Genomic DNA, 24,707 nt, shown 5'->3' with positions numbered 1-24,707 from the left:
GGTGTTCATGAATATTAAGACGTTAAAAAAGAAGGTCACTGTAAAACTTTTGATATTTTCCACACACATGCCTGACAAAGATAAAGGGATTTTTTTCCTGTAATTTTTTTTTTAAATAAAGGACATGAAAAATCTAATAATGTTTTAATGTGGTTATGGAAGATCAACAATGTGTGACATCACGATATCTCCTTCAATGACCTTAGGGATAAAAATAATTTCCCTTAAGTATCAGTCTACTGCCACAGACAGAGTCCATTTTGAGAAAATATAGTTATGAAATTTATGGATCAACTATGATACAACAAAAATGTTTTTCATGTCTATTTAAATAATACTAAAAATTACCTAGAAAAATCCTCCTTGGATTTCAATGTCATCACAACTGATTAAAATTACTGTTATACAGGAAGTAGGTATTAAATAAGCTTGAGCCAAGTTAAGTACACTTATCGTAGTATTTTTCCACTATTCTACTGAATAGAATTATATTACAGGTTTGGTTAGAAGGAACAGAATTATATCCTTTATATGATTATCATTCTTGTATTCCTTTAAAACATAATTTCAATTTATTATATTGATTAGTATTAGTTTATATAGATGTGGTATGCATTGGCTATCTAAATTGATTCTCAACTGCAGTTCTGAATGCCATTTCCTTAGTGTGGCAAATCAATTTTTTCATTATATTAAAAAGTAATAATGAACCTAAAAATCTTCACACTACTATGCAATTTTTACAAACCATAAGTCAGGTTCATATGGCTATTATATGGCCTATTTTATGTCTTCTCTCTATACTTTAACTTATAACTTTAAAGGGAGTTCTGCATGTATGAGTTGGTTTGTGACAGGAAAATCAAAATCTGAGCTGATTGGGGCAAAGAATCATTCTTCAGATGTCATTATGTTTTTGCTACTGTAAATGGGTAAATGTTTTCTTTTTTATATTATTGTGTTGAGTTGAAAACCACTCTGGGGTCTCTCTGGGGGTCCAGGGGCGAAGACTTCGCTTTCCAGCGTAGGTGTGTGGGCTCCACCCCTGGTCGGGGAGCTAAGACCCCACATAACCTTGCGCCCCAAAAATCTAACACAAAACAGAAACAATATTATAACAAATTCAATAAAGACTTTAAAAATGGTCCACATTAAAAAAAAAAAACACCTTAAAACTACTCTGATAAAAATTTTATCTTTCATAACTATTCAAGTCTGTAAAAAAGCATAAAAATGTATTCAGTAATACTGGAAAAGTTATTTACAGGTAAAAAGACCTTTAAAAAAAACTCAAGGTCATGTTTCTAATGGTTCCTAAAAGCAAAGACAATTGGAAAAAAAATTAACCAGGGACTTTGCTGGTGGTCCAGTGGCTGGGACCTCTGGGTTTCTTCTAATGCGGGGGCCAGGGTTCATTTGATCCCTGGTTGGGGAACTAGATCCTGCAAGCTGCGACTAAGACCAGCCACAACCCCCTCACCCCCAAATTAACCAAAGAGCCTTGAGTTGGCTGCTGTATCATCATCCTTTACCTGAAGTCTCAGAAAGTGAGAATACTACTTACTTCCCATATTAGTATCTGGTCAAATGTGCAGGATAATACATAAAATATAAGAAAAACATTAAGAACAGGAATATGAAGGACTCCAGCTAGTAAACAACTACAACATAAAAACCGACAGCCTGTATACATTTAAGGGGAGAAGTTAGTCTGAACATGGTCTTATCAATATTTTCACTTGTGAAACTTATGGTTCAGCTATGATACACAAAAGTGTTCATGTCTATTTCAATAATGTAGTCTGATATTTTATCAGATATTCTATTAAAAATGAAATATCCAGGTATACTTAACTAGTTTTTACTTTGTTGTTCATTAATTTTAGTATCTTTCTTTTACCATCTTTCTTAATGCCAAGCTGAGTAATTTCAGATAGTGTCAATCCACCAAAGCAAACCTTAAGACTTTTTAAATCTTTCAGAAGATTGAACCCAGTCTAATATAATTTTCTCTGTTAGGTATTTTATATTATTAATTGAAAGGGCTCCAAGTTTCTTTGTAAAATTATTTTTATAATGGCCAATTAAATGGTGACAGGAATTGAAACTTTAATTTCACAGACTAAACCTCAATTGAGAATTATTGTTATTTTTTTCAAGCCAATTAGTCCAGAAAAGTACTGTGCCTGTTAAACTTATTTAATACAAAGAAAACTTATATAGTATAAAGAGAATTTGAAGGCTTGTTAAAATGAATTTCAAGTATCCTGTATTCTTTTTTCCTGCTTCCCTTGAGCATCATTAAAATAGTTTTTGTATTTCAGGTGCCTAGTACAGTGTAAGGCACACGACAATAACTATTTGATGAGTAAGGATATCCAGTAACAATGCAACACATTACAAAATACAGACACACCATTTCAGTTCAGTAGGACTACTTTTTCATGCTGAGAAATAAAAAGGTCAATACAACAAGGTGTAACTAACTTCAACCAAGGATTCTATTATTAGTTATTTTTATCCCAGAACCAATGTTAGTGTTTCATGCAGACCTAGGTTAGTAAGTATAATTCTGGAAGAAATTTAGTGACAATTTCTGAAATGTTTAGTATGAACCAGGGCAGTGTTAAGTTTGCTTATTAACTGAGTTACAAGCTTAGTGCTTGCTAACTTTTAAAAAAGGAAATGGGGGAAGAACAAAGGGTGTTTTGTGTGACACTTTGTCTTACCTTCAGATAAACAGAACTGATATTTAATGATCTAAAGAGGGAAAATAAAATAAATGAAACAATCATAAGGAGTGCAAAGTATTACAGAATAGGAAGGCCATGAGTCATTTATTTTCTTACTGATTTCTTAAAAATTAGTTAATTGTAAAAATGCAGTACCCTCTTATAATCTTCAAATATTACAAATAATTTACTCTGTTAAGTACTTCTAAATCTAGACCAGTTATTTTAACTTTATTTGTAAAATCAGAGATGATAAGGCAATATTCTTGGCCATAAAATTTGATCCTCCAAATCTGAGAGTGCCTGCTCAACTGTGTTTCTTTTGCAGATACTTCAGCAATGATTCTGTGAAACATAATTGTTACTGCCCTTTAGCTAAGATAAAATGTAGTGTATGTGTTTTTAATGAAGACCATTGATGTTTAAAGGAACTGTATTTAGGTAAAAGAAAGTATAAATCAAATTTATAGCCCAAATATGAAAATAATGATGAAAAATATCTATACTTCAATGACTGGAATTGTATTCAAGTAAGTTTTTCATTAAGAGTTTTGTTTTATTCTCAGAACAAAAGGGTATTGCATTTCAAGTTCGAATAATGACCAGTAACTAATACTTGCTTTTAACCTTACCGGCATCAGATGGTAAATGATGGTAGGGAGCTGGAGAAAAAACCTGTGCTGCAAAATCTTCAAATGTCGTTGGTTCTAAATGGTGCTGGACAATCGTTTGCAGATACCGTGCTCTCTCCTCATAGCTGATTTCCTTCAGTTAAGGTTGAACTTAAGTGCAGCTTACATCAGAAAAGAACAGATCTGCTCAAAAAGGCCTATCACTGCTAAGCCATTACTTCTTAATAAATATATTCGCCAACTATTCTTGCATATCACAAAGAGTAAAAAAATGTAGCTATTAACATAAGTTTACTCTTTTGGACACCACTATACCTGGGGTAACTTAACAGGGATACATTTATTAGAATATAACTAACAGTAAACTGTTGGAAGAAAGAAAGGTTAACAGTTTACTTGGAAGAGGATTCAACTGCTACCAGGGCAGCCTAGGCTCATCTTGTCTGGTTAAGCAGCTTCGATCTGCAGATGTACTCTGAAAAGCCACATGATAAATATTATAATGCTGCTTAAAATACTATGTCTGAAATTCTATTTTTCATTTGCAATGATTTATTGTGAAAAATTCCTGCATATCTTCTTCTTTTTCTAAATCCCTGCATTTTCCCAACAATTGTTCTCATTTTGAATGGAAGACTACTGTTGCTGTAATCCTTGAATAACTCCATGCAGTTAAGATAAATACACAGTTGAATCTGTATGTCAGAAAAAAATACGTAGTCAATTATAACACTGAAACAGGCAGGAATATTTGCAAAGAGTCCACAGGACTCCTAAATACTGTCTAACAAAAGCATCTACAGGGCACTGACACTGACAGAAAAATACTGTACTTCCCTTTCACCGCATTTTCTTCTCTGATATTATTGACAAGCAACCAGTACCTTGAAGTGTTGTTGCTTTTGAACAACCCACTCCAGGCTTCCTGTTTCAGCAGGCCTGATTGTGCTGTTAGCACAGAGAAGGCGAGAAAGAGAGAGAATATTTCTGTTGTTCACGAAAGCAACTATGGAAATGGCTGTCAAAATGTAGAGCAGCAGGCAGCAACATACAATTATCAGGAAAAACTCACACGCTGACTTCATGTCGTACAGTTCCTGAACTGAGAAATCCGTTAACCTCTCTTCTACAACTTTTTAAAGTTTTCCTGCTGTACTCAGTGTGCTACGTTGATAGGCTTTACATAAAACATAAATTTACATAAAACATATAGATTTACATAAAACATATAAATAAGTACGAAGGATAATAAAAATTTGCCTGTTTCTTCTTCCCTATTCATTGAATTTCCCCTAAAACCCATTTTAATATTTTACCCTCAAAATTCATTATTCTTTCTTTTTAAAATTGCAATTCAATTTTTGTTCTTCAGTTCTTTAAACTGTAGACCAGGTCTATAATCAAGACCAAGAAAAAATTTTGAGAGGAAGATAATTTAAAATGTTAATTCAGTGTGAGATCCCATAGCCAGTTACATTTACGAGGCATTTCTGATGCCTTATAAAGTTAAGTCTATATTCATTATGCACTTGACTTAAGACTGTGATGTCTTTTGCCATCTAAATGACTTGAGTAATCTCTTATATTACATTTTATATATCAAATATTCAAATAATCTTAATTCCAATTCCTTGTAATCTGTTCTTTTCACTTCTGGGGCTGAACTTCAAAATGATTTCACTCCTGCAATGGGTAGCAACAGGAAAAGATGCTATATTAAAATGATCAGCAGTAAGGATTTTATAGAAGGATCATGCAGACATTTTTGAGTATTAACCCAGAAAAGTAATATAGCACACTTTTAAAAGAGAGTATATGGTTATAAATGAAAGGGGATGAAACTGATGGTTCAATCTAAATAATACCACATATCTCACAACTTGTTGGAAAGTACTTTTTTCATTGGGGGAGATTCACAGCTGCCGAATTTTCTGCAGTTAATAGAGTCCTTTGATTCACAGCAGTGCCCCTTGTACAAAAAATACTGGCCTTTGTGTATTACCAGAAACTAATTTTCTATTTGGCTGAAAAGGGAAAAATGGGGTTATTGCTTCTCCCTCCTACAGAGCTTTTCATTATGCCTGATGCACTCAACTTCTAAGCTCTTCTGAGAAAAAAAATAACTGAAGAGGCAAGAGGTAGAAAAATGAGCTTGTTAGCACATTAGAAGTGAAGTATCTTGGTGGGCCCTAGAAATTCCCAGTGGTGTGTTAACTTATCACGCTATGCATGCTGGCACTGATAGTCTCCCAATTGATCACTCTCTTTTCGCACCAAAGGTGCTGCCAGGAAGCAAAGGCTGAAGGCCCACAGGAGAACAGTCTGCTATCAAAACAAGCTGTTTTTAAAAGTCTGCTTGAATGGGTAAAATGCTTCATGAAAAGTAGGGTGGAGACACCTACCTGCTTTTAAAATGCTCTACTTTCAGAGGGCCTATAAATGAAATATTTTACTTTATCTTATTATATTTAGAGTTTACACAAAAATTAGGCAGAGAGAAAGCAAATTTAGTATTTCTAAAGCAAGCAGAATACTTCCAAAGTAGTAAAATTTATTTGAACAAGACATGAATATCTAGAGAAGATACATTTTGGGGTGTAATTCTACTTCACTATATAAAAGGAGATTCATAAAACTCTCAAGAAACTTCAATAATAAAGCTATACAAACTAAAATTATCTAGACATAATGTATTCATTTTATAGAAAAACCACATGATGTACTTAATAGAATTGCAAAAAAAATCATTAGAGGTAATGATGCTTACTAAACAATTTTTAAAGTTCAAGTATAGGCGGCAGAGTGAAGGAAAACAATCACTGACGGTTGAATTTAAATGAAAAACTGTAATGGTGATGTCTGCAGTTTACTTTTGGGGGATTATTTTCAGAAAATACTGTTAGCTTAGTAACAGTAGACTACAGTAAACCACATTCTAAAAGCTAAATTCTTTCTAATTTTCCAAGTTTGCTGTAGTCAAATAAAAAAAGCACAAACAATAATATCAAAGCAACCCAATCTATGTACTTACATCTTTTCTCCTTTACTTTGGAAAACATATATTAAGGTGATATACTGAACTCGAAGTACTTAAACCATAATCCTGAGTCCACAAACAAGGAGCCTTTTGTGACTAAGACGATTATAAAGTTCTAAACAGTGATGTTAGCATCTGTAATGGTAACCATAATCCAAAACAGTTAATTCCTATATGTCCTTAAAATAGGTTACCCACTTATTCCTTAAAAGGCAGCTCTCTAGGGAAGAGTTATTAGTACCTACAAATTGAGTGGCCTACACAAACCTGATGGATAATAACAATTCAAGCTATATTCCTACTGCAATTGTATGTTGCCATTGGCATTGAATTATAAATGAAATCGGTGAGATGCTAAAAAGGTGATGGCATACTTACAAATTCAGAGTAAAACTTAAAAGTACAAGTCTAAGTTGAATTAAGACAGTTTTTGTTGCAAATCTAAAACAACCGAAGCCAAAACTAGCTAGTAAAAAGCCATTTGATGAAGGAGACTTTTGTCTGGTAGGAATCTTTAATACAGAACTAGCCAATCAAAAGAAATAACACACAGGTGCTGCAATCACAGCAATATAATTATCCACTAATCCTCCTTTCCTTCTACTTTCTGCAAAAGCAGAAATGGGGGGAAGGAGTATTACCCATACTAAAAATAAGAAAAAGGAACTAAATATTTTTTATAGTATAAATAAATAGTTTAAACCCAATCTGTACTTCATTAACACAATGTTAACATCAGTATTCATTTTAAGTAACTACTTTTGATTTTAAACTGACATATGAAATAATAAATAATGGCCCTCTGTCACTGGATCAAGATCAGCTGTTATGAAACTAGGGTTCAATTTCAGCCCACTCCTGGAAAGAGATGCATGAATTCTCTGTGCCACATTTTAATCTGAATGTTAAAAACAGTTATTTTGACCTTTGACTCAAGTCCTTGTATCAGGTTGGTGCAAAAGTAACTACGGTTTTTGTATTGTTGAAATTTGCCGTTTGATACTGGAACACATTCTGAATTAATGTGGTTATGTTATACATCATTTTAATTTGCAATTCTTGCCCTTTTTTTGCTAATGGCTTATTACTTGCTGTTTACATTTATTTTAGACTATGGAAATAATGTTAGATAAAAAGCAATTTCAAGCAATTTTCTTATTTGAGTTCAAAATCAGTCATAAAGCAGCAGAGACAACTTGCAACATCAACAACTCATTTGACCCAGGAACTGCTAACAAACGTACAGTGTGCAGTGGCGGTTCAAGAAGTTTTGCAAAGGAGACGCGAGGCCTGAAGGTGAGGAGTGTAGTGGCTGGCCATCTGAAGTTGACAACGATCATTTGAGAGAGACCATCGAAGCTGGTCCTATTACAACTACATGAGAAGCTGTGGAAAAACTCAACATCAACCATTCTATGGTCTTTCGGCATTTGAAGCAAATTGGAAAGATGAAAAAGTTTGGTAAGTGGGTGCCTCACGAGTTGACCAGAAATAAAAACATTGTTTTGAAGTGCTGTCTTCTCTTATTCTATGCAACAACAATGAAGCATTTCTTGATCAGACTGTGACATGCAACAAAAAGTGGATTTTAAACAACTGGCAATGCCCAACTTGGTGTGGTGAGACCAAGAAGCAGCTCCAAAACACTTCCCAAAGCAAAACTTGCACCAAAAAAAGGTCATGGTCATTGTTTGGTGGTCTGCTGCCCATCTGATCCACTACAGCTTTCTGAATCCCAGTAAAGCCATTATAACTGAGAAGTATGCTCGGCAAATCAATGAGATGCACTAAAAACTGCAAGAACTGCAGCCAACACTGATCAACAGAAAGGGCCCAATTCTCCATGACAACGCCCAAGCGTGCGTCACACAACCGACGCTTCAAAAGTTGAATGAATTGGGCCATTAAGTTTTGCCTCATCCACCATATTCACCTGACCAACGACCACTTTAAGAATCTCTACAATTTCTTGCAGGGAAGATGCTTCCACTACCAGCAGAATGCAGAGAAATTCTTTCCAAAAGAGTTCATCGAATCCCAAAACAACAGATTTTTATGCTATAGGAATAAACCAACTTATTTCTTATTAGTAAAAAAATGTGGATTGTAATGGTTTTTATTTTGACTAATAAAGATCCGTTTGAGCCTAGCTATAATGATTTAAAATTCACAGTCAGAAACCACAATTATGTTTGCACCAACCTAATAAATAGCAAGTGTTGTCTCCATGTGGACACTTGTCAGTATCAGTTTAAGAAATATACATGTATTCATTTGCAAGAATGCTTTGATAAAACTTGTCTATGGTACGTACAAGAGGAACTTCTGAGTTATTCTGAGAAAACTGATTTCTCATGAGAAAAAAAGAGAATATGACGAAAAGAGATGGTAAACAGTTAATTAGTGCCACTTATTTCAACTTTACTAATGTATAGGAAAAACAGACAAAAGGTAATATTTTTTAAAAGGTAGATTTGGTTTTAAAGAAGCAACCACCTTTCATTCTCCACAATAATTTTCTTAATAATACAGTGTAATCAGGGGATTTATACGTCCAATGTAATTTGTGACTAGTTTCAAAGAAATCGAAATTTGTGTATGTATATGTATGTGTTTATATATGTGTGTACATATGTAGTACATAAGAACGAATATAAAGTATAATTTTTCATAAAAAGGTGTTAATGAAAATTCTAAGCAGACATCAAAGGCATATCATTGCCTAACTAATAGCCTCTTAAATTCAAGTTTAATGCTTTCTTTCCAAAACAAACAACCCTACTGACTCCTTTTTGAGTAAAGGCGAAGTGTGAAATGTCTATATCTGTGCTCGACAGCAGAGCCTCAGAGATTCAAGGCCCATTCTGAAATTCCTAATTCAGTAAGCACTTGCCCACATTCATATGAATGTGGTTTCTTTGCTGCTTTACCAGTTAGGAATTTCGTCTGCCTTCTCTCTATAGAAAATTCCAAGAATGCTAATTGCAGGAAGAGAAAGACTTTTGCATAGTGACTTAAAATTTTTTGCAACTACCACCTACATTATTTACAAAGTTTGTGAGATGGTTGGTAGCTTGATATTACTCTGGTGGGAGTCTTCACATCATGGAACTCAGTAAATGTCACAAATCGAGGCCTCTTCCTGCTCTCCAGAGCCAGCTGTTAGGCACCAAGTGTGCCTCTTTCTTCATGCCTGTTCTTCTAATAAGCTAGTGGGAGACTAATGTCTGAGGGTGGAGGCCATGCCTTTTTATCTTAATGTCTCCAGCACCTAGCACAAGACGCAGCAGTACTCCTTGACTGTTTATAAACTATAGAAGGGATGAATAAAGTTAGTTTGATAATTGATTAGGAGCCTGCTGACTTCCCTGGTGGCTCAGACGGGAAAGCATCTGCCTACAATGCGGGAGACACGGGTTCAATCCCTGGGTTGAGAAGATACCCTGGAGAAGGAAATGGCAACCCACTCCAGTACTTCTGCCTGGAAAATCCCATGGACGGAGGAGCCTGGTAGGCTACAGTCCATGGGGTCGCGAAAAGTAGGACATGACTGAGCGACTTCACTTATGCAGAGAGCCTGCTTCCTCTAATCCCAATTAGGCTCTCCAGAGACAAACCCCCTTGGGGCAAATATAGTTGGGACCTTCCTAGGATTGAATTTAGAGACAAGAGTTTAAATCTTACTTATGAGGAAGAGTTTGGTTCTACCCCTATCCTTGAGCCAGCTGACCTTTTTTGAAAGAAGTGCGTAAAGCACTATGTATACCTATGTAAGGTGTAACATTAAAAGAAAGCTGATATTAACATAAAATAATTGCCTATAGAAGAAATGCTATAATGTTCAACATAATCACAACTCATTACAATTTAGCATTGAAATAAACATTTTGTCCCATTGGTTGGGATTTTTTTTTAAGAAATTAAAAACTTTTCCATCAATTCTACTTCTTATCATTCAAGTGGCCATCTGCAATGAAGGGAGAAAAGGGAAGAAACTGGGAATATCTCTATAGATAAAATCAAATGAAAGGTATTTTCAAAATCATTTTAGGCAGTTATCCAAAACTGCTCTGTACACCGTTAAGAAGAGAGGTAAAAATATCCTTGAAAAAAATACTTGGGAATTTAAATATTTAAGGTTTTAAAAAGGCAATCTTGAGAGGACTGATCCTAAGGCATCATTTATAGAGAATATTTTAGGACAAGTCAGAACTTGAGGAAGGATACAATAAAGATCTACCAACATTAATTTCAGGAAATGCAGCAAAATGCTTATTTAACAATAAGCTTTGCCTTGAAGGAGAATATAAAGATTTGCTCAGAAAAACAAAGCTGCTGACTGATTGGTAGAGTTGGGACTAGAACCCCGATCATTTAAGAGTCCAGTGCTCTTTCTACAATCTCAATGGTACGAATTTTAGATGGAAAAAAAAAGTATAAAAGGCATTTTAATCAGCTCAGGGATGACACAATGACTATTAGCTTAACTTCTAAGATTGGCAATTTTCAAAAAATGTTTGTTTATATAGTTGAATCTCATATGTAGTATAGTAAAAATCTATAGCATGATCTAAAAAATGAGAAAATAAACCACATTTGGCTTTTCAGTTCTAAAAGGCCACAAAATATTTTCAAACATTCTGAAGCAGTATCATTATAGGATCTTGAAAACATAATGGAAAATTAAAATTTTATTGAGATATAGTACATAGGTAAATTACATTTTGTAAGTACAACTCAAGGATCTCATGACTATTATTATCAGGAGTAAAGTGGCATACTTTCCTGAAATATACAGGGCAATCAAGTATCCTATAGACTAAAAGGCACTGCTCCTTTATAAAAGTAAGCTATATTGCTTACTTTATAAAGATCTAGTAAATTAACACTCCATTTCTTTCCTACAGCAACTAATTTCTTTAAGAAACATGGAGTCTAGTTCATATGCAGTAAAAATAAAATTCTCCTCCATAAACAGCATGAATCTTAGAATTGTTTATTTAACAGAAATTCTGAAAATCCACAACAGGTTATGACAAATAATTGTGTATGATTTTTATGATGTCTAATATTAATGAAATTCTTTAGTAGTTGATACTATCTACACCATGAAGGAAAAGCTGTGATTTGTCAGAGTAGACAAAGCTGGGCTTTAATCCATCCTTTTAACCATACTGCCAAGTCTATATTGTTTTCACTGCGTCTCAATTAGGAGACAGGCAGGACACCTGGTACTTCTTTATCTAAGTCCCAAGGGCTGCCAGATGACTCAAAATCCATAACAGGTGCTAAGGCACTGTGAGGATAGTCCTATTACTGAAAGCTGGAGTTGTATAAAATTTGGACCATATATAATTGCTCATAAATCAGTCAATTATTAAATGAAAACATTAAATAAAAAGTTGATAAACCCAATTCTATATAACAAAATTTATGTAAACACACTTAAAAAGATTAACCTTAAATAAATAGGATTAAAAATTTAAACCTACCTAAAGGTTCTGAAAATCCTTCCTGATTTAGTAATCCAATAATCATTGGCAGCTTCTAAAAAGCACTAACATCATCAAATATGTATATGTTTCACTTTCATGAAAGTTGTATAAACCAAATCATCTAAAAGAAAAACTAAGTTATTTGGATTTCAAATTTAATGAAATTAAAATTTTGTAGTCTCATTCTCAGTGAGATCTGCTTGAAAATATTATCATTAAGTAATAATAAGACTTTCACAGTCACCAGAGAACTGCTTCAGAACTACTAAGTATTAAGAGTAAGAGTTTTTAAAATATTGGGGGAAAATTAGAAACAATCACTTGTTTTTCCTTTTAGGAACACAAATTTCAGTACATTAAGTTAAGGAAATCAATGTGTTTGGAATAAATACTAAACTTGGGTTATGTCAGAAGACTGCAAAAAAGGAAAAAAATAACTAAGTGAAATTTTACAGTGTACAATTACTTAAGTGTTATCTCTACCTAAATGTGCACTAACTTAATTAAGATTCTGTTTAAATGCTATAATTATTGGGAGTACAAGAAGTGATTTATTATCATGGTAAATAGTTACAGGGTACAGCAAACCATCATTTAAGAAAGTGTCATAGAAACTATGATAAACAATATATTGGCTTGAACTAATGCACTATATGCCCCCAGGGAATAATAGGCTCAGAGACAGGACTTTAACATTAAAATCTACCCATTAATCTTGACTTAACTATAATCTATTCTGTAGTAAAAGGAAAAATGGGTATTCAATGAATTACTGTTTTTGAAATATTGCAGTGGGTGCTCATTTACTAAAATAATTTAAGCGGATATGAGAGATGGAATACTCGTTAAATTTTACAGAATGTTACTAATTTTATAAAACATGCATTTGACTTTCCCTCAGTTTAGCAAGAACATCAAAATTTTAAAAATCGATAGATTGAAAAACTTTTCTTAAAATAACTCTCCCTGATCCTTTGAAAGGACATGTTGCATAAATTACAAAACTGCAGTATAATTTAGTCAACTTAATTTCTGTTGGAAAAAAAGAATCATCTATGGAAATATATTGTGGGGTCAGGATCTTGGGGGCTGAAATAAGCTTTTAATATTTTTTTAAGTTGTAGATCATTGTTTTTATGCATGAGAACCTCCAACTGCTTGATTAGACTGACCAGAAGAAAATGGAAAGACCTAGAGTGGTGTTTATACAAATACTACAGCATATACTGCCTCACTTTTAAAAAAAGATATCCAAAATAGAATTCAAGGAGAGAAAGACAATGATGAGTGACTGAAACAGGCATCACCTACTCATTTAAATGATAAATCTACTATTTAACCTTAAGATTTGCTTAGTGGATTATTTCAGCATTTGCGACTGTTACACATAAAATTGATTCATATTTCTGTATCAGTATAGCTTAAATATATTCAGATGATATTCGGGAATTGTTAAAAGCACACAGTAAAGGAAATTAAGCCAAACTTGTTTCTAACCTTATATGATATATAAACTTTGGTGGTTTTAACCCACTTTCCCTTATTTTAAATTTCTATCAAGATTACAAAACATTATTTTCATTTCATTTAAACATAAAAATATCATAAAGGAAAACTGACTTTTGCTCTGCTATAATCTCAAGGGCTGTTAATAGAGAATTACTACAGGTGGTTGCTTAAATATATTTATTTGCTTTCTTTTTGATAGCAGGTATGTGCTAAAGAAAAATCAACACCTTTATCAAGAGAGAATAAGTAAATGCAGAAACATCAGTTCCACAACAGCTATTTTTGCTGCTTCTCTTTTTCTCAACAGCAATTAGTAAAGCAACCCCTTCCCCTCCTCCCTAGTGCCGTCAAGCTGTTCAGAGCAGTTTGCAACTCGACAATGGTACCATTGTGAATGCTCTCTGGGCTTCCTTCCCACAGAGAGTTAAATGGGCAGTTCCTGCTGCCCATGATTGGTGTCCAGTGAAATAATACTCAAGAGCCAGGTTTTATCAGCTTCACGCCAAAGAAGTGAAGCCAGGGAACCCAAGCCTTCATATCATACTGGACCATATGCCAACCCTGATGGCCCCAAAGGTTTATCACTAAGAATCAGGATCCATCATGTCCCTTGTGAAATTTCACTTCACATACCTTATGTGAAATGCAAAGCTTCACTAAAAACCGAACCTTCTTTACAATTGGCATGAACAGATGGACGGTAACAGTGGTTTGGCAAGCAAAAGTTAAGATTTAAATAGGCTGTATTCTAGTGTTTGAGAGGAAAAGCGGTTAGAAGAAAATGAGATCTCTGATCCATAGTTTAATTTTAATTCCATTATTTTGAGTTATTAAAAATTCAACAGCAAAATTCCTTACATTTAGTAAAAAAGGAAATTAACGGATTAAAAGCACTGCAATTCCTTCATTAAACAAGGTTAGAGTAATTTCAGCTTTACATCCTTCATTCTTTGCTTTCTGAAATCCCCAAATAGCATCTGAATCTACGACTATTTTTTACATTTAAAAAAAGACTAGAATAAAACTTACACATTATGTAGTAGGTATACTTAGTAACAACGCAGGCACACTAGTGCACCTTTGTCACTAATATCAACAGCATAAGGGTTTAATAGAGAAAAAGCTCCTTTCTAGCATAGGTCAGAAGTTAAAGATACAGAAGTAGAGAAACTTCAAGTTTTGTTGTTTTTAGGGAAAAGTTGGACAATCACCTGATAGTTTTCTATTTTCTTTCTGGTATACTATGATATAACCCAACTATCTAGATTGGACCATACTGTCATGCTGGATGTGACAAAAAACAGGTAAGGTGTTGGTAGTGCTTTCTTTTCCTATCAGAAAAGGGTAAAAATACTTCATCTGTCAACAACATGTTAAAGTATAATAGTATGTAAAAGCACATTTTCTGAGCTCTTGCTACATGGCAGACAGGCTGCTTAATGCTTCATATGGATAATCTCATTTAATCCTTACAACATTCCTGCGTTTGGTACTCTTTTTACAGATTAAATAAAAATCAGACGTAAAGACAGGGACACACTTAACAGACACTTCTGGACTCTGAAGCCCATGCTGATTTCCCAACAGTCAGTTGCCACACTGTAAAAAATAATTAATTTATAATTAAGGACTTAACTAAGGATAGTCTGCATTTATCAATATTATCTTCTGAGGAAATGATCTACAAAAGAGAGTAGATATATAAATTTATGTAATTTCTCAATAAACTCACTTTCTTCTAACATGAAATGGCAGCAATATTGATGGGCCTCCCTAAGAGGTTTTATAATGTTCTATCGTAATGAATGGCAAACTGCATTAGCAGAGCCAATCAATTACATTTCATTTCGTTTTGGCTCTTATACTTTTGCAACAGGTTCTTTACATTTGAGTAGCAGAACTGCAGGGATAACAAACTGTGACTAATTGAAGAATGATCATTGACTTCTGGTAATTTGTCTGATAAAGTTAAACAGAAACCCAATTCTGGCATTTACGAAAAAAGTCAAATCTAAACAGATTAGAAGAAATCAAATAATATTGGTTTGGTAGGGAAGAATATTAAATCTAGGAGGAAAGTGTTTTTTAAAAGATAACCATTTAGTTTCATAATATCCCTTATAATGTATATTTCAGAATATTACATATGTATTATACACATATATACATAAAATTTCAAAATGTAAATGACAAGGATTATAACATACATGTTCCATTCCACCTACTCAAATCTCACCTTTGAGGCCCAGATTTTCTACACATTCTTCCCTAGTTTTCCGACTACAAAGTAATGATTCTTCCCCTCAGGACTCCCATAGCATTTTATCTACAACCTGACTGTGACATGTTTTACCTTGTGTGATTTTTAGTGTACATATATATTACTCTCCTATTAAATTATAAACTTACAGAAGAGATTACCATCTGATTTGTCTTTGCATTTCTCTCAAAATCTTTACCATTACTATGTAAGTGATCAATAAGTATTTTTGATAGAAGAAAAATAGTACAGTTCTTCTTCTTACCTGGTGGTGGTTAAACTAATTATTCATCATATTTAAGACTTATAAACTTTTTCAAATTATATCTTGGAGTAAGAAAGGTTAAGAAGAAAACTTAAGAAAACTAAGACATGGGAGATGGTTAATTTTATGTCAACTTGGCTAGGCCATGGTACCCAGTTTTTGGTTAAACACCAGCTTAGATGTTGCTCTGAAGGTAATTTTTAGGTGTGATTATCATCTCTACCCTAACTCCCACAGAGTTGACTCATAACCATGTGAGTCAATTCCTTAAAATCAACCTCTCTCTACATATATACTTAAGAACACACATCCTACTGATTGTTTCTCTGAGAACCCAAATACAATATGATTATATACTGTAACTTCTGAAAATTTTCTATGTATAATAAATCTCACATTAAAAAAGAAAAATAGGATGTATATAATATCAACATATTTAACACACACAGTCATAATGTCTCTGGGGTCAAAACAAATAATTAAAAATTTTTCTTTAAGAAAAAGCCATGATACGACTTTTGATCATGAAATTAATGTTTTAGAATTATTTTCTCACTACAAAAAAGTCAAAAGCAATGAAAAAAAACCCCAAACCCCACACCAAAACACACATACACTCTTTCAACAGGTAACTACTAAATGATGGCTAAACATCATCCTGAAATAGTCCTCAGATCCAATGGTTAACCAGAATGTGTCTACTCTTCCTCCCCAGTGATGCATTTCAATTCTAACTGCATGATCAAACCAACAAATTGAGCTTGAGACAAAAAAAAAAAAAAAGAAAAACCTGGCTGACAAAGTCAGAGGTTGTAAGGAAATGCTTTTCAAGTACAAGTAATGCAAGAAATGACAAGTGAAGTGAAGGAGAGGTTTCAAAGCTTGAAAGACAGTCATCAATACTGACAGATTACTGTAATTCTGGCTGCCAGCATGATCGATTTGGGCAGCATATGACAATCAATATTGTCCTCATTTAGTGAGCAGCATTAGATTCATAGATACAGAAGATGTTCCTAGGATAAAATTTAAGCTGTATTTAATGATCATAAATAGCACAATTTATGCTGTGGAATCTTAGTGGGTACTTTTATTGGGCATAAAATAACTGACACAGCAGTTCAATTATCCAAATATAATTGAGTTTATTACATATTCTTTTACTCCTTCATTTCTCTTATGAGGATTAAAATAGATCCTGATGGTTTTCAAAGCCTATTGCTATCTCAATTTTTATTGTAATTTCTCATAAGCTTTATTGATCTGTTTCAGAATACATGATTTTTTTCCTTAATGTGAGCTTATCTGAATTTGTCAAAACTACATATTTAAAATTTATTATTTCTGAAATATTTGATATTTAAAATGAAAGGACAGCTATATTTTAGTATCGTAAAATGAAACCATCTAGTTGTAATTTATTATGTAAACTTTCACTTAAAAATCAAGTAATCTACCTATATTGTCAATTCCCTCAATATTTAAAATTAACATACACCTTTGTGAAAAGAGAATAGTTTTTCAGATTAGCAAAGGCTAAGAGTATCTCTACTATATACTTAAATAGTATGGGGAAACAACTTCCATACAGCTTCTAAATTCAAGCTTCCAAGTCAAGAAAAACTTGTTTGATCTAATGTTTTTACTGATTGTTGCTGAAGTGTTTTTCCTGATAGAAGTTCCTCACATCTGCTGTGTAAAGTGCTCATGTCTACTGTTTTCATCTTAAATTCTCTCTCTTCATCTTAGAATTTTCTCCAGTGTGGTATCTATTAATGTCTCAGCAAGATTAACTATAAGAACTTCATGAAACAAGCCTGAAAATCCAATTCAATCAATTAACTAACCAACCAACCAAATATAAAAACCCAATTAGGCAATTCCTTGCTGTTGGGTAGAGTTGTTTTATATTGACTGGAATCTTTACACATAACAGAATTAACGATGGCACAAAATAATGTACCTTATTTCATTTACTAGGTGCATCTAAAATTCATTATCTCATTTATTCTTTGCCACAATTCTGAGATGGATATTAGCATGTTTTTTTATTAAAGATGAAGAAAGTTAGGGTTAGAGATTCTGGGACTTGACTATGATCACAAGGCAGACCTCAGGTTAAAATCAATGTTTCTAACAGCAAATCCAGCTATTATACCTCTAGTGTAACATGCAAATCTGAAATAGTCCTCAAGAGGTGCAGGTAAAGGAAATTAATAAGTCATATCCTCACTTTTCATTGGTATACTGAACTACTTGGTAAGATGTGCATCTTACATGCTGTTTGTCTCTCAGGCCAGAAACTGTGTTAGTTCAATAAATTGAGTTCCTATTGACATAAGAGGCAAGTAGAGGTTTGCATTACACTCTAATCTCACCCTCATCACTTTCCCAAAAGATTTAAAGCATTCTTAAAAGCTTTTTCACAACGAAGGAAACTATAAGGTGAAAAGCCAGCCCTCAGAATAGGAGAAAATAGCAAATGAAACAACTGACAAAGAATTAATTTCCAAAATACAACACACATTTCTCCAAAGAAGACATGTGGATGGCCAATAAACACATGAAAAGATGCTCAACACTGCTCATTATTAGAGAAATGCAAATCTAAACCACACTGAGTTATCACCCCATACCAGTCATAATGGCCATCATCAAAAAGTCTACAAACAATAAATGCTAGAGAGGATATGGAGAAAAGGGAACCCTCTTACACTCTTGGTGGGAATGCAAACTGGTACAGCCACTATGGAGAAGAGTGTGGAGACTCCTTAACGGAACGGAACTGCCAGATGATCCAGCAATCCCACTGCTGGGCATATACCCTGAGGAAACCAGAATTGAAAGAGACACATGTACCCCAATGTTCACTGTAGCACTATTTACAATAGCTAGGACATGGAAGCAATCTAGATGTCCAGCAAGAAATGAACAAGATAAGAAGTTGTGGTACATATACATATTGGAATATTACTAGGCTATAAAAAGGAACACATCTAATAAGGTTGACAAACCTGGAGCCTATTATACAGAGTGAAGTAGGTCAGAAAGAGGCAAGTACTGTATATTAACGCATATATATGGAATTTAGAAAGATGGCACTGACAACTCTACATGTAGCACAGCAAAGGACACGCAGACTTTGGGACTCAGTGGGAGAAGGTGAGGGTGGTATGATTTGAAAGAATAGCATTGAAACAAGAATATTACCATATGTAAAACAGACGACCAGTGCAAGTTCGAATCATGAAGCAGGGTACCCGAAGCTGGTGCTCTGGGACACCCCAGAGGGTTAGGGAGGTGAGAAAAGGGGGAGGGGGGCCTCAAGATGGGGTACACATGTATACCTGTGGCTGAGTCATGTCAATGTATGGCAAAAACCATCACAATACTGTAAAATAATTATCCTGCAATTAAAATTTAAAAAAAAGATTTAAGGCATTCTTTCTACTGTTTCTTAAATGAAATGATGGAAAACACTAACCTCAGGACAAACATCAGGATCAGGGGAACTATAAAGAGGCAAAGGTCAGAAGGACGTCAATTGCAGTAGAGCTGACAAGGTGGACAAAATTAGTTTATGCATCATAAGCTTTATAGATTCAGGAAATAATAAACTGAATCTTTACATTTCATAACAATGACCACTTTAAATCTGAGTTTTCAACTAGAAGTAAATGAAGATGTAACCACTACAAATAAGAAATGCTATATAAATGTCACTAAGCTTAATTAATCAATGTAACACGTCAGAATCTACCTGTAATTCTATTCCACACTGTCAGAATACATGAGAAATCACACAGAAATCAGGTTACTTAAGTCAATGTTCCTTAAAAGAAGAAAACATATGCTGCTGCTAACTAAGTCATGTCAGTCGTGTCCAACTCTGTGTTACCCCATAGACGGCAGCCCACCAGGCTCTTGTCCCTGGGATATGCTGTAGACTTATGATAAATCTATTTCATGTGCAATAGGATATTTTAAAAAGCCTTCCTTGTAAAGCTTAACATCTATAGTTTATTATGTAGAAGAAAAATAACTGAAATGTTTTTAACCATATAGAAAAAGTATACGAAGACACGAATCCACTTTATGAAGGAGTAACAGAAAACAATTTAAATTTTAAAACTGTGTGCATATTTCGTCCCAGGCAGTACTCTAAGAGTTTTACACATATTGACTGATTCAGTTCTTGTAACATTATAGGCTAGATATTATTATTCTTCACTTTATGGATAAGGAAATGAGACTCAGAGAAGTTAAATAACTTGCCCAAAGCTGCAGAACTAAGGAAGAGGTGACCAGTATTTGAGTTCAGGTAATCTGGCTCCAGAAGTCATGTTCTAAAACACTCCATGTCCTCTCATACTTCCATGTTTCTGTTTATGTTGTTCCCTCTGCTTGGAATATTCTTCTTAATCTCATCTACCTGATTAACTCATTCATCTTTCAAGACTGGGTCAATCCTTATATTCTCAGAAGTGTTTGCTGATATACCACCATCCCTTCCAGCTGAGAGGCCCCTTCTTATAATAACTTGCAGAACATTGGTGCCTAACACTTATTACAGTATAGATACTGAAAACAATGTATTTCCTCAACTAGACTGAGTACTTTGCAATGACTGTTTTGGTTATCTCTGCACATCCAGATTAGCAGAACACCTCGTACACAATGGGGCTCTAATTAATTAACCAAAAGACAAGTACTGACTACAACTGTATAAAAGAAAATACCATAATTGTTTAAACACTGAGCAGGAACTGCATCATCTATATGTCAACAAACAAAAACTCCATAGGTCTTAGCAAATTAGAAGTTACCTTGGAAAGTGGAAAACAACTGTTAAACCAACTGTTAAAAAGGATACAAGTTTTGATACAATGGAATCAGTGATTTCAGAGCACGGCTTGCATTTATAGCTGTCGCTCGAACCATAATAGGTAGGACCTTTCCATTCACAATAGCACCATCAAAGAGTGGACCAAAGAAGGGAACCTGATTGAGAAATTAGAATAATTCAACAATTCAAACTGGAACAAGGCTTTAAATAACAACAATCAAAACAGTTTGCATATAAAATATCTTTCTGCTTCCTCTTTAGTTCTTCCTTTAGTAGAAATGCTGTTCAAATTTTCTGCCGTGATGGGTCATTCATACTAAGACAACAAACAAAACAAAAAATGCCAAAGGTCTACAGGGGTTCCATTCAAAAGAATTATGTGCTTCATGTAACTGATTAAACAACTTATACTACCTGCCAATTTTCCAATTTTTGTAGCCTCAATTGTATACAAAAATCCAACACTTCAAGTTACTTTATTATTTTCATGCAATGCCAGCTTTACCAATGAAACTAAAACACTATTTTTTATTATATGGTTTAATAGAAAAAGATCTATGTCACTATTATCAGATAACTGATATTTTCAAAAGGATTCCATTTGAATATGGCTAGTACAAATGGCAGCTAAAGGCAAAGACATGAGCTATGGATAATACAATAAATATTTTATGTTTTGTGGCCACATGTTGTCTCTGCTGTATATTCTTCTTCAATTTTTCAAATGAAAAAAACCCATTAAAAATGTAACATTCTTAGTTTGTTGGGTATATGAAAACAACAGGGAACGGGCCATCATTTGCTGACCTCTGATTAGATGAATCCTAAAAAAATCTGGCTATAAGCCATTGCTTCACACATGGGAAACAATCCACTTCAAGAAGATTCATGATCAATAGTCAAAAACTAGTTTTGCCATAAACAAAATGTACTAAAAAAAAAAAAAACAAAAAACAAAATACTGCCAAACTTTTATTCTTCTGAAAGAAAATACTTCTGCAGGTGTTTCAGCCCTATAAGACATTCAACTAGAACTACTTGCTTTTTTTAAACTTTGTAGAATTCTCATTTAAGTGACATAACTAAATAATCATGTAATCTTAACAAAATATATCAACTAAAAATATAGGAATCATACTGTTCTAAAAGGGAATGATTACCGAGCATTTTAGGAAGCTCTAAATCATCCTGTTAATAAAGGTAAGTCTTTTTGTGAGCTTGGTGAAAGGTACTTCCACTCTGGCACTACCTGGCCTTGTCCCATTCAAGTACAGTTTCTGTCTGTCTTTCCTGTTTTAGCTCCTTCTGAACTAGACTTGGACAATTCTACACAGCTTTTAGAGTCTGTGTCTCATCTCCCTCTCCATTTTTACATAGCCTAATTCATCTGAGAGAAACTCACAAATCCACATAGAACTCAAAATATTTTATTAAAACGTAAGATAAAGAATTCTTACCTCTGGTTTTTTCATTATCTGGATGCTGAACATGTGGTTTTTCATCGGGTATATTACAATAAGGACATCACCAAATTCTGTAGGAATAATTCCTCTCCTGTAGTCTCTAGTATGCTCTGACCAAACAATGTGCACTTCATCATTTCCTAAATGTCTCAACTGGAAAACCAAGAAAATAGTTCATAGTCCTTGAGAAAAGCCCTGTGAGTATTGTCATACAGCTACTGACAACATACTATAAAAAGATTAAAAGGGAAAGAAATTTTAAAAATATTTTTAAAACTTCATCTGACCATTTTTCACAACATGCAAAACACAAACACTCAAAAAGATGTTAGGAGATGCTGCAGAAGACCAGATAATTTTCAACTGTCTACAGTCAATGGGAAACAGAGAAATTAGATTAAAAAAGATTCACGTATAGTCCACTCTTCTTAACCAGCAATTGCACCAATTTTCCACTACCAAACCTTTTCAAAATTGTTTAAAATAGTGTTTTAAAAAGTGACTAATTTAAGACTGTTCTTTTTTTCTGACCACTCTCTGGAAGTGCTAATGACTCAAAGTGAAAGGGACTAAAGGAGGCAATAGGAAGAGAAGTAAAAGAAGTAAATAATTCATAAATTACCTTAGGAGTAAGAGAAAGTTGATTATACTTGGCTTAACATTTATTTCCAGGTTTTCTTTGCCTATGAAATTTTGCCTATGAAGATGTTTTTGGCAATGAGAGTTAACATTGTGTTGATTAAAATTATAAGAAGTATCTAGAAGTTAGATTTCTATTAAGTTATTAGAAAAATTAATATTCATCAGTACTGAGTTTTCTTCAAGGAAATATGTTTAAACATGTATTTTAATATACAGTTTGGTTATCTTGGTACATTTATTGATTCTGTCACTGCAAACATTTGAGTCCATTATTGGTGCCTATCTCACAGGTTTTTCTATTATCTTCAGATAACCTGAGATACTGTAGACAGAAATGTGTGGAAGAGAAAATTAGGGTAAGTGTTGTCAATATTCTTAGTATGGGCTAAAATACAGGCAATTTCTGTTTTTGAAATAGCTATTTATTTTGGCTTACTTACTACACAGCAGGATTACAAACGTGTGATTCAAACAAAGGAATTAAGTCCAGTTAATAAAAACTTCTCTTCTGTCATCCTTTAACCATGGAGTTCTTAATCTGGGTTCAAGGGAATCTATGTTTTTGCAAATTCTATGTATTTTTCTGAGAAGAGTCTATCATACAGGACTAGGTAACACAAAAAAAGCCAAGAACCAATGTTCTAGTGGTTCTTAAAAGTCCCCAACACCAATCAATCTATCTAGAAAATCCTAATCACTATGAATAAAATTAAGTATGTGAAAACACAAGGTAAATCCCTGAACTTTAAAATTTATATTCATAAGTAAGAAACAACCTCTCTTCTTTGACGGATTATAAGATAGTGCCAGCTATTATTCTAAAGACAGTGCCTAGCTAAATCTATAGAGCAGAATCTATCATTTTAGAAATATAAAGATTTTTATTTTCTTTCAAAGAAGACTTTTTTTTAAGGTTTAAGTGGATTAAAGTTTCTTTTTGGAAAACATAAATGTGCTTATTGCCCTAAATACATGATGATAGACCTCAAATATCAAAACTGTTTATTTCAAGTTTTAATTATCATTATTTACAACATACACACACACACACACACACACACACACCTTGAATGATATAAATGCACAGCTTGGGCTTTGTGACATTTTTAAAAACCAAAAAAGATTACACAACTCAGAAAAGCCATGGCTCTATAATTTCATTTTTTAATCAAAATACTTTAAAAATATCCTTCCTATACAGCCATCCCCATGTGTCAGCTTCCCTAATAGGTTTATGTTAACTGAATACAAAAGAAATGTGAAATAAATTTAACCAGGAGGGATGATCCAATCTAATTTTGATACATTAATGTCATATGCTGTACATGTTACAATAGCAGCCAGATCTAATACTAAGCTCCAGGCTATACTGAGATTTCCAAATGGCAGATTGTTCTAAGTGATATCAAGTATAATTGAAGTAATAAACGATAGTAAAAGCTGAGCACACTGTCAGGAAGAATTTAAGTATTTACTTTTTAAAATTAAATGAGTTAGGTTAGGAAAGACAAGACAACTGAAATAATGCAGGTCTCAATTTACAGAAAATTCCTTTTATTTATCTGCTACATTAACCCTTGAACTCTTGCCAAAGCTATCTATAATTTCTAGTGCCCACTTATCTAAAGAAATGAGAGAAAAGGGCAACTGTAGTTTTATTTCATAATGAAAGTTTGTCTTCAAATATCTACCACAGAGTATTAAAAGTCTGTTATGGAAGTTTAACAGAAAAGAATAATATATTTTTACAAAAATACTGTAATGCAGATATTTGTGGCATAGAACCATGCACGTGACAAAGTCATTCAAAACATGTTGAATCATTT

General features: G+C 33.6%; 1 protein-coding gene across 7 annotated transcripts in view; it reads right to left on the bottom strand.

Annotated features, from left to right (window-relative positions):
• RALGAPA1 (Ral GTPase activating protein catalytic subunit alpha 1) overlaps positions 1–24,707 on the bottom strand; it is a 195,892-nt gene that overhangs the window by 6,714 nt on the left and 164,471 nt on the right. For 6 of the 7 annotated variants that reach the window (XM_020870530.2, XM_070478028.1, XM_070478030.1 and 3 more), the window contains 3 exons: positions 22,234–22,392; positions 20,804–20,931; positions 3,365–3,489 (listed from right to left, as the gene is read on the bottom strand). In XM_020870530.2, coding sequence (XP_020726189.2) covers positions 3,365–3,489; positions 20,804–20,931; positions 22,234–22,392 — 412 coding nt within the window. Of the gene's footprint in view, positions 1–2,729; positions 2,761–3,364; positions 3,490–20,803; positions 20,932–22,233; positions 22,393–24,707 lie in introns of all 7 variants that reach the window. The other variant, XM_020870532.2, reaches the window with a different exon arrangement.

This window comes from Odocoileus virginianus, chromosome 16 (genome assembly GCF_023699985.2).
Source record: "Odocoileus virginianus isolate 20LAN1187 ecotype Illinois chromosome 16, Ovbor_1.2, whole genome shotgun sequence".
Taxonomy (NCBI): Eukaryota; Metazoa; Chordata; class Mammalia; order Artiodactyla; family Cervidae; genus Odocoileus; species Odocoileus virginianus.
The sequence above is the reverse complement of the archived record's forward strand: the minus strand, read 5'-3'. Positions and strand labels throughout refer to the sequence as shown.